Source organism: Salvelinus fontinalis, chromosome 13, assembly GCF_029448725.1.
Source record: "Salvelinus fontinalis isolate EN_2023a chromosome 13, ASM2944872v1, whole genome shotgun sequence".
NCBI lineage: Eukaryota > Metazoa > Chordata > Actinopteri > Salmoniformes > Salmonidae > Salvelinus > Salvelinus fontinalis.
The window spans coordinates 53,195,837-53,207,280 of NC_074677.1; the positions used below are offsets into that span (position 1 = coordinate 53,195,837).

Consider the following 11,444-nt stretch of genomic DNA (forward strand, 5'->3'; position numbering starts at 1 on the left):
CAGGACAGAACACAGGCAAAAACAGACTCAGGAAGCGGGATTCGTGACAGTACTTGTATAATTAAGAACAGTATCTTGCAGAATTCAATAGCTGGAATTGTAAGAGCTGTTGCCCTGTCCCTTTCTTGCGATTGTCATTCTAATGGTATCCAGAAATAACAAAATCCTGTCCTCAAACACTTACATCAAAATGTACAAAGTTATGGGAAAAGACACAAAACATCCACATCAAATTAAATATTTTTCTTGATCAAATAACATGGAAAACAACCACTTTTTGTGCAGTATTAATTTACTATCCTTACAAACCACTTAATGTAAATGTACATTACTGTAGGTTTGTACCTGCAGACTTTCTATCACCATGAAGAAAAACAATGACCAATACAGTAACTGAGTACATTGAGGCATCAAGTGGTTTGTGATGATGTGATGTGATGATGTGGCTCAGTTAGTAGAGCATGGCGCTTGCAATGCTAGAGTTGGGGGATTGATTCCCATGGGGGGGACCAGTATGAAAAAGTATGCACTCACTACTGTAAATTGCTCTGGATAAGAGTGTCTACTAAAAAGGAATGAAAAGACCATTTCCGTTTTCATATAGAAATAAGTTGCATTTGAAAAGTATTTCAAGAAACTGGAAAACATATCAAACAAGTCATTTTATATTCCACAAGTATTATCAAATTAACTGTTTGAAGAGATAATTATCAGACTCAAGTTACAAATACTGGTAAACACTCAAATACATTTAGTTTTAAAAAATCACAAAAGTAGTGCACTGGGCCTTTACGAGTCCTGTACTAGTCCTGTGCTAGTCAATGCCCCCCGCACAAATTGAGGTCCATACAGAAATGGTTTGTCGAGATCGGTGTGGAAGAACTTGACTGGCCGGCACAGAGCCCTGACCTCAACCCCATCGAACACCTTTGGGATGAATTAGAACGACGACTGTGAGGCAAGCCTAAGGACCAACTCCATATTAATGCCCATGATTTTGGGATGAGTTGTTCGAAGAGCAGGTGTCCACATTATTTTTGTCATGTAGTGTATGTGCATCACGTCATTGCTTTCTCTCGTCCTCTCGCTCGCTCTACTGTGTCTGCTGAGCATGCCCTGCAAAGTCATTGGATAACGCTCGGCAGGCGTCACTCTAATTGCTAGGGATCTGGCCCATGTGCCGAAAAAGTCATGGCACAGCTTCAAGAAAACTTTGCTTTCAAACTAGGGATTTCGTGGCTAATTGGCGTAAAACAATAATTCTGCTCATATATTATGCTTTTATGAACAACACATAGACACATCCAGCCCAAAGCGGGAGGTTTAAAATTACTTTCTTAGTCGCCAAAGTACTAGAGCATGTCTTTAACTTTTGGTTGAATGTGACTTCACTTCCGTTTTATTTAATAGGCTATCTTGTTTGCGTAGATTTGACTTTTTTTTGTACATACAGTCATTGGGCTGGACAAGGGCGAGACATAGCCAGTGATACAATTATTTGAAATGATGTCGCTCATTAATATCTTTAAATGTTAAACTGTTTGAGTCACCAATGACACACTTGCAGGGCGGGGAGATAGCCTACATAGAGGGAAAGCATGCACTTAGACACGTAGACTAATAACTCTGGACATTGTTTCAAGCGACGTTCAAAGATGCTTCTCGTGGTATGCGCGCTGTCGGTGGTGGTCGTGGCACAGGAGACGCACTGTGGTGGCACGCCCGACCGATTATGTGATGTGAAACCTGAGGCAGTCTACTACAAGGAGCCACCGATCACAGGTAGGCTATTTCTTGACTCGTGACAGGTGCAGCGTCTAAGGTATTCTAACTAGTACTGTGCGTATTGTTGATTTTAAAATGTGCCATGCACATTTCTAGCCAGGGTATCTGGGACACTATACCGAGACAAATTAGCAAACAATTCACTAAATGGATTCAATTGAAAAGTGTGCATAGTTGTAGACAAGTCTATTTGTATCAGTTCCAGAGAGTCAGTAATGGAGGTCAATAAGTGCTCAGTCATTTTTGATAAAGTGAAGGCCAACAGAGTGACACAAACTCAAGATTTCACCACTGCCTAAATGTTATTGGATTTTTTTGGGGGGCACAATTTCACATGTACACTATATATACAAAGTGTGACACCACTTCAAATGAGTGGATGTGGCTATTTCAACCACACCCGTTGCTGACAGGTGTATTAAAAATGAGTACACAGCCATGCAATCTCCATAGTCAAACATTGGCAGTAGAATGGCCTTACTGAAGACCTCAGTGACTTTCAACGTGGCATTGTTATAGGATGCCACCTTTCCAAGAAGTCAGTTAGTCAAATGTCTGCCATGCTAGAGCTGCCCGGGTCAACTGTAAGTGCTGTTATTGTGAAGTGGAAACGTCTAGGAGCAATAATGTCTCAGCCGCCATGGGTTTCCATGGCTGAGCAGCTGCACACAAGCCTAAGATCACCATGCGCAATGCCAAGTGTCGGCTGGAGTGGTGTAAAGCTCGTCGCCATTGGACTCTGGAGCAGTGGACACGGATTCTCTGGCGTGATGAATCAGGTTTGACCATTTTGCAGTCTGGCGGATGAATCTGGGTTTGGAGGATGCCAGGAGAACGCTACCTGCCCCAATGCATAGTGCCAAATGTACAGTTTGGTGGAGGAGGAATAATGGTCTGGGGCAGTTTTTAATGGTTTGAGCTAGGCCCCTTAGTTCCAGTGAAGGGAAAATCTTAACATTACAGCATACAGTGACATTCTAGATGATTGTGCTTCCAACTTTCTGGCAACAGTTTTGGGGAAGGCCCTTTCCCGTTTCAGTATGAAAATGCCCCTGTGCACAAAAAGCAAAGTCCATAAAGAAATGGTTTGTTGAGATCATTGTGGAAGAACTTGACTGGCCTGCGCAGAGCCCTGACCTCAACCCCATCGAACACCTTAGGGCTTGAATTGGAACGCCGACTGCAAGCCAGGCCTAATCACCCAACATCAGTGCCTGACCTCACTAATGCTCTAGTGGCTGAATGGAAGCAAGTTCCCGGAGCAATGTTCCAACATCTAGTGGAAAGCATTCCCAGAAGAGTTGAGGCTGTAGCAGCAAAGGGGGGACCAACTCCATATTAATACCTATGATATTGGAATGAGATGTTTGACGAGCAGGTGTCCACATAGTGTGTGGTGCACTACATGACCAAAAGTATCTTGTTTGTTAATATGGTTGATGTACTGTCAATCAACTACACCCACTATCATTCAACATCCATTCAACACCAATGATTCATCCACCTGAATTGGGTGGACGCATGAAGGGCTAGTTCCAGGCATGAGTGGTCGATTGCTTAGGGCCACCGGCCGCTAGGGGCCCCCCAATCGGGGTCTCCACTTACTGTTGAGGGAGAATAGTAGAATACACCAGGTGCAATTTCAAAAAAATGTATTGTGCATCTGCAGTTTTTCTTTTAGGTCAGTCAGTAGCTATGTTTCCATTTACCTGTCCATTGAATAGTGTTTGAATTCATTTTTTTACATTTAGAAAGTTTGCATGGAAAATGGATACAATTGCCTGCAATGGTGCGTTTCCATGCAACTATTTTGTGTCGATGAAAAACAGCTGGACGTAATGGCGTCCCACCCAAAAAATAAAAACTGTATTTATAAAAATAAAAAGTAGTTGAAGGGTTTCCATTACACATTTAGGTAAATTGTGCATTAATACATTTGGTGACAGCCTGTATGCTCTCACACCGATCTGTTTCATGTCTCAGGTAGCCCGTGAAAGCCAGCATGGATAGAAGGCAATAATTGAATAATATTTGACATATTCTAATAATTCTCATGTGCCAACGTATCACACCAATGATTAACCACCTGAAATAATTGGAGGGTGAAACTTGCATCCAGCCAACCAAAAAAGCAAGGCGACGCCATTCTTGAAAGTCAGGATAATCGAAAAACATTGTTTCCATCATGATTTGTCGTAAGAAAGAAAGTTAGACAAATGAAAAATCCACCCCTATTGAACAGATCAGAATATTGTCAATCTTTCGTTTCCATTACCCAATGTTGCAAAATGTTTTTTTGGCAATACTATTTTTGTCTAATAAACCTGGGTCAACTGAAACCTGCCTTCTGACAGGCACTCAATTAGCCATGGTAGCTAACCATTTTTTGATCGTTAGTTTGTCTAGCCGTCTATCTAAACTTGTAGTAATCACGGCCAAATACTGACTGGGCGCGCAAGGCAGTTGATTTATTTTATAGATCATGCGTCTCCCTAAACAGCAGGTTGTACAGGCAACATTCCTGCCAGCTTTTGATTATGGTGACACCATTTATCAGATTGCAGAAGCGTTTACTCTCAACCCTTGGATGCTGTGTACCATAGCACGCTTCACTTTATCACAGGTGACAGGTTTAATACTCCTCACTACATCTCTCCAAATTCCCATATCAATTTGTTTCTCCCTTTTTATTTTTTTTGTCTTTCTGTCTAAGCTCAGCTGCACACGTTTCCAAGATATCTAATTTCTCTTCAAGTATAAAGAGACAAGAGCACCAAACCTGCTCACGGGGTTGGTTAAATCTTGAGGTCCCTTGTGTCTCTGCCCACCTAGGTAAATCATCTTTTAGTTTTAATGCCCCCCCATGTTTGGAATAATTTACGAACCTCATTACATCTTGAATCTCTGGTGCCAATAGGGCAGTTTAGAACACTGAGGAATGAATTCATTGACGTTTGCGAGTGTTTTGGTTTATTGTAATATATTTGTGTTGTTGAAATGTGTATCTGTAACTGCTGTATTTTGTAGTTTTTTTTTCTTCTTAATTTAAATATCATGCTGATTTGTGAATTGTTTGTTCTCAAGGCACTATTGAGAATAAGACCCTGAATGAATGTTACTTTTATTTATTCAATCTACCTCCTCAGTCAGATGAACTTGTGGATACCATTTTTATGTCTGAGTGCATTTTGAATAAAGTTGCACAAAGAAACGGCTCTTTTTCAGGACCCTGTCTTTCAATGATAATTTGTAAAAATCCAAATAACTTCACAGATCTTCATTGTAAAGGGTTGAAACACTGTTTCCCATCCTTGTTCAATGAACCATAAATAATTAATGAACATATTCCATTTCTGTTAGTCACATGTCTGTGGAACTTGTTCAGTTTGTCTGTTGAATCGTACGTTCATACAAATATTTGCACATGTTAAGTTTGCTGAAAATAAACACAGTTGACAGTGAGGACATTTCTTTTTTTGCTGAGATAGCACTAACACAATGACTGGAAGTTGTATTTTTTTGGGGGGGGGGGGGGGGGTTCAGGTACGTTATACATTTATGAAACATGTTCCTTAGGCTGCCACTCAAAATAAATACATACAGAAGGAAAACAAGTGTTTGTATTGGTCCCAAAGAGTCCAGTAGCTTGTGTAATGGAGGTCAATGACTGCTTCGTTCTCTCTGTGTGTATACAAATACACCCCCTTGGAAAGGACACATGGGTTTCTACTTATGACTCCCTCTGATAAAGTATTAGGTGGACAGGCTAAGTTCAGGACTGTTTCTACCGCCATGGTGCATCAGTCAGGATGTAGGAATGAGGAGAGGGAGCAGAAATCCAAGTACTGGGTTTTTCTTGCAGACACAGGAGTACATGGAGAAAGCTTGCAGGATAATGTTGTGGATTTACTAGGGAAATACAAGAGTGCGATACAAACACAGGTTAATATGCAAGCATGACTGACAATTGCAAAAGGGATAAATAACTGAAATGCATCAAACTTAGAATAGATCTGACAGGAAATTGTACTAAGGAACATGGCTGCAGCACAAACTTTAACTAACTAAAAGGATCTTACTTATTCTTCAATAATGAAAGTTACTCACTTTGTCAGGGTTGTCACTTAACACGGCTACATAAACCCTGACTTTCTACAATTTCTCTTAATCTGTTTTTAAACCTAACTTTAATCACACTGCTAGATATGGTTTATACACGGAGTATACCAAATGTTAAGAACATCTGCTCGTTCCATGACAAAGTGACCAGGTGAATTCAGGTGACAGCTATGATCCCTTACTGATGTCACTTGTTAAATCCACTTCAACCAGGGTTTCCCGAACTCTGTCCAAGTGGGTGCACGTTTAGATTTTTTCCCTAGCACTACACAGCCGATTCAACTAATCAAGCTTTGATCATTTGAATTAGCTGTGTAGTGTTAAGGCAAAGTCCAAAACGTGCATCCCTTGGTGTGCCGAGGACCAAGTTTGGGAAGTGTAGGTGAAGTGGAGAAGACCGGTTAAAAACCCCTAGAGTCGATGTCCATTGGAAATCTTATTTGAATAATATAACAAATCTGTCAGTTTAAGCTAGAGCTCTATTTATTTGCATTGGATGTGTCTCAATCCACCATATCCACCAATGTCGCACTTCTGCATATGTGGTGAAAGGTGGCAGAGCTAGAGCGGCGTTTGTCAGACCATGAGACATCCCGAAAATTAGCCATCTACCATCGTCTGTAGCGTCCGAACGGTTTGGCATACACACTATGACCTCTCTGTGGGAAGGTGAGACTCTCATGAACACATTTAGCTCTAGAACACCCGCATTACTTACAAGACTTGTCTGAAGGTCCCCCGGGAAGAGTTGAAAAAATCCCGGGGTCGCCTCTTCACTGTTGAGACTGGTGTTTTGTGTGTACTATTTAATGAAGCTGCCATTTGAGGACTTGTGAGGCGTCTGTTTATCAAACTAGACACTAATGTACTTGTCCTCTTGCTCAGTTGTGCACCGGGGCCCCCCACTCTTTCTATTCTGGTTAGGGCCAGTTTGCACTGTTCTGTGAAGGGAGTAGTACGCAGCGTTGTAAGAGATCTTCAGTTTCTTGGCAATTTCTCAGAACAAGAATGGACTGAGTTTCAGAAGAAAGGTCATTGTTTCTGGCCATTTTGAGCCTGTAATCAAACCCACAAATGCTGATGCTCCAGATACTCAACTAGCTCCAGATACTCAACTAGTCTAAAGAAGGCCAGTTTTATTGCTTCTTTAATCAGCACAACAGTTGTCAGCTGTGCTAACATAATTGCAAAATGGTTTTCTAAAGATCAATTAGCTAATCCAAGTTCATCATTTGAAAAGCCTAACACAATGTGCCATTGGAACACAGGAGTTATGGTTGCTGATAATGGGCCTCTGTACACCCATGTAGATATTCCATTAAAAACAATACTACAATAGTCATTTATAAATGTCTACACTGTATTTCTGATCAATTTGATATTTTAATGGACAAATGTGCTTTTCTTTCAAAAACAAGGACATTTCTAAGTGACCCCAAACGTTTGAACGGTTGTGTGAGAAAATTAGACACTGCTTAGACCTGATTTTTAAATAATGATCTTAAATTCAGACATGGATTGTGTGCCATTCAGAGGGTGAATGGGCAAGACAAAATATTTAAGTGCCTTTGGGGGTATGTTAGTAGGTTCCAGGCGGATCGGTTTGGGTCAAGAACTGCAACGCTTCTGGGTTTTTCACGCTCGTGTGTATCAAGACTGGTCCACCACCCAAAGGACATCCAGCCAACTTGACACAACTGTGGGAAGCATTGGAGTCAACATGGGCTAGCATCCCTGTGGAACGCTTTCTCATCCCTGTGGAAGGAGTCGAAAGCGTTCCACAGGGATGCTAGCCCATGTTGACTCCAATGCTTCCCACAGTTGTGTCAAGTTGGCTGGATGTCCTTTGGGTGGTGGACCAGTCTTGACACACACGAGCGTGAAAAACCCAGAAGCGTTGCAGTTCTTGACCCAAACCGAGTCCATGTCCCGATGAATTGAGACTGCACTGTGGGCAAAAGTGTATATGGCTGACTGTCTGATTTTGAATGTGTTTTGTGTAGATTCAGAGGTGTCGTACAAGCAGTTGAAGTCTATGTTTCCCAGCAGCAGTATTCAACTGTTTGACGTCCGCAATCCAGATGAGTTTGAGGCTGGACATATTCCTGGCTCCACCAATGTCCCACGTGAGTAACACACAACGACCAACTTATTTTGACATGTTTGAAACATTCCCAGAGCAGCACTGTGCACACTTTTTCTCTGTTTTGTTTGTTTCGTGTTTTTTTTCCTGTTATGATTCATGTTGTCATGTACTTTATTTTTTATTTAACTGCTCTAAACCAATTTCCCATTGTGGGGCAATAAAGTCAAATACTTGTACTATTACTAACAGTTGGGGAACTCCAGGAGGCTCTGAGACTGAGTTCAGACCAGTTCAAACAGAGGTTTGGAGTACGTGCCCCTCATAAGGAGGATAGCAGCATTGTGGTCTACTGCCAGAGAGGTAGACGGAGTGCTACTGCACTTGACATAATGTGGGCTCTGGGATTCAGCAGGTGACGACCGTTTGCAATCACCTTTTTGTCTGCTAGCATCATAACCTGAGTGACGTACCCATACATATGAGTTGTAACTACACCGATGTGCTCATCTCTTATTTCTCTCCTAGAGCTCGTCACTATGCTGGAGGATACAGTGACTGGGTCCAGCATGAAGAGCAGGGAGGTGTTTAAATTGCTTCAGGGCCATTCTGTGTGTTTGAATTCTGCTTATTGGAACAAAAGATATTTAGGAAGCATAGCCATTAAATCGTTACTTCAGAGTAGGGGAAATGCTACACTGGAAATGACAACACAATGCTAGTCTTATTTCATAGTAATTGATTGATTTTTGAAATGGTTGTCCCAAACCAAATAAAGGTCAGGTGTGTGAATGTTACTGCTTTTGTGTGTGTGTATATTGTCTCTTTCTGAATGCATGTCTGTTTGTATGAGAGTGCAGTATTTTCTCTCTCTGCAGAGGAGGCACTAGGTGGAATTTGGGGGAGGGGAAGTGCTGTGACCATGAAGTAATCCCTGTCCTCCTCCTCACTGTTACTCCTCTGTGGTGGGGGAGCATGAGCCTGGCTCTTCTGAAGGGTGGAGGGGTTGTTTTGTGGAAGCACCACCTCGATGAACTAACACGTCCACAGGGTCCTGCTCTGGTCTTCTACACCGCTGTGAATATAGGAACGTCCCATTAAACACTTGGAGTGGGAAAAGGGGTTGCATAGCAGCTTGGCATCACAAGATGCATCAATCGAAGCCACCAAGCTACACTGCAGTCCTGATTTTTATAGCCACCTGAGGGCATTGGAGACTTTCATTTCAAGACCTCTGGACCAGGCTCAAATATAGCTTTGAAGTGAGTGAGCTGTTAGGGTGATTTGTGGGTCTCGTCTTACAGAGCACCGGTGCCGTTATGGTCCCTCCCAGAATCCCACTCGCAATGGACACAATCATTATGAGAGGTTCACTGGCTGACAAAACCTAGAGAGCTCGTTAGAAATCTGTATTACAATAGCTGACGTATACACTCTTAGAAAAAAGGGTTCTTCGGCTGTCCCCATAGGAGAACCCTTTTTGGTTCCAGGTAGAACTCTTGGGTTCCATGTAGAACTTATGTGGAAAGGGTTCTACCTGGAACCAAAACGGGTTCTGCTATGGGGACAGACGAAGAACACTTTTAGAAAAAAAGGTGCCATCTAGAACCTAAGAGTATAGGTTAGCGTGAGACTTCCTATGTCAGAACAACTTGGCGTAGCAGAAAAGGGTGTGTAGTGCATGCTAGCCTGGTTTGGAGCTTGGCGGAAGTGGGCAGTATCTGTTTGTGTGTCCAAATAAAGGTGCCCATCCAGTCCCAAGCGGGAAGGTTGTGAGAGAACAGCAGTACGGCCCAGCATCATCCTTCTGTATCTCTATTAACGTGTATCCATGCATCGTCACAGCAGAGACACGGTCGATATAATCCTTCTCTACGAAAACGGTAGTTTGTGTTAGAAACCAGAGTCCTACGGCCATCGCACCCGCCATGTTCCAAATGTCCGAACTGAATTTGGTAAAAGGGCTTTTATGTACTCTGCGCCATCGTCTTGGAACACCTTACAAAATACTTTTAAACTGGAAGAACTTGTCCCGATTGGTGTTTTTAAAACACTGATGAATGATTTTGAGGCTGATTCCCTGACCTGTCAATGTTTTTAATTTATTGTTTTTGATTTTGTTATACTCTTGTGAATTCTATGGTTTTTACTAGATGTAGTTTTTCATGTTGTCTGTCTGTAATTTTTGTAATGACTTGGTGCTGCCTATCTTGGCTAAGACGCTCTTGAAAAAGAGATTTTAAATCTCAATGAGCCCTTCCTGGTTAAATTTAAAAAATTACAAATTTAATCTACTGGATTTCCAGTCTTTAGTTTGTTATGTGTATTTGTTATTCATTTCTATGTCCTCTCCCATTCTTTATGGAATTATAGCCAATATACTAATTAGCACACAAATTTAAGCATATTCATACACTATAGAAACAGAATATATAGTGTTACTTCTCACAAGTGAAAGGAATTGTATAATATCTGTACATTATAGGAACACGTGTGATAACATCACTGTACTTTTGTATTGCTAGAGATTAAGAATCAGTGGTAGACACATTGCAAGTGCATGAAGAGGTAAACTGTACAAAGTCATATGCCTGTATGTTGAAACTATACTTTTCGGTATCGGCTGGATAAAGGGAACTAAGAGTTCCTGTTGATGCTATGTTAGCAATAAGAGGAAGAAGGATTTGGAAACTAACTCCCAATAACACAATCTGAACTCTGCCTAGCAGAGACAACTTTGTTTTAGCAACTGATAATTATGAGTTTATATGGTATTAAAGTTAAGGGACATCACCCTGGGATGGGTGAACCTCAGTAGGGGATAAAAAGGGAAAACACCATCTTGAGAACGGAGTATCTCGCTTGCAAATTACTGTAAGTGTGTACTCCGGGTTGCAATCCTTATTAAACAAACTAACCTCTGATCAAAGACGTTTTCCTGTGGTCTTTTGTGTGCACATAGGGAAGAATTCCTTTTCACAACATAATGTCTAACACATTTATCAACACTGAGTCTCAAGTTGGAATTTCGGTCTCTTACCAGAGCAGAGGAGCAGGACGACCACTGGTGCGGTGGACCGTAAGTGGACGAGCAGAGACTTGTTAGTAATGACACTCATGATCTGAAATACATCAATGTTGAGGGTGATTGAGAACATCTCTGAAGAATATGCACTGACAGGAAATGAGAGTCAACGCCGAAGATTAAGGGGAGGATTTAAAACCAAGAAACAGAAGCCACACCAGCAAAAAGGATTTTGAGTCATGAGAGGGACAGAGCATGTGCATATCTTCAACAGTAACCAAGCTTGCTCTCATTCTGTAGATTTGTTGCGGTGATGCCACAGATGAGGCCTGAGCTCTCTAGCCACTTTCTTAGTAACCCCAGAAGCCCTGGCCTACTTGCATGAAGGTTTTTTATGGCCCCCTAACCAGCATTGTCTCTCACTCTCATCAG

The 11,444-nt window shown here is 41.8% G+C and overlaps 1 protein-coding gene across 1 annotated transcript; it reads left to right on the forward strand.

Annotated features, from left to right (window-relative positions):
• Positions 1–1,328: 1,328 nt before the first annotated feature.
• Positions 1,329–8,784, forward strand: LOC129869018 (thiosulfate:glutathione sulfurtransferase-like). Its single transcript, XM_055943456.1, has 4 exons — positions 1,329–1,782; positions 7,908–8,030; positions 8,240–8,402; positions 8,516–8,784. Exons 1-4 carry the CDS (start codon positions 1,656–1,658, stop codon positions 8,577–8,579), a joined length of 477 nt encoding a protein of 158 aa, XP_055799431.1. The 5' UTR covers positions 1,329–1,655; the 3' UTR covers positions 8,580–8,784.
• Positions 8,785–11,444: the final 2,660 nt, after the last annotated feature.

Bases quoted from the DNA above. Each gene is read 5' to 3' on its own strand.
- LOC129869018 (XM_055943456.1), top strand. From the start codon at position 1,656: ATGCTTCTCGTGGTATGCGCGCTGTCGGTGGTGGTCGTGGCACAGGAG. The intron at 1,783-7,907 runs GTAGGCTATTTC...TGTTTTGTGTAG, and splicing joins CAAGGAGCCACCGATCACAG to ATTCAGAGGTGTCGTACAAG. The intron at 8,031-8,239 runs GTGAGTAACACA...TATTACTAACAG, and splicing joins TGGCTCCACCAATGTCCCAC to TTGGGGAACTCCAGGAGGCT.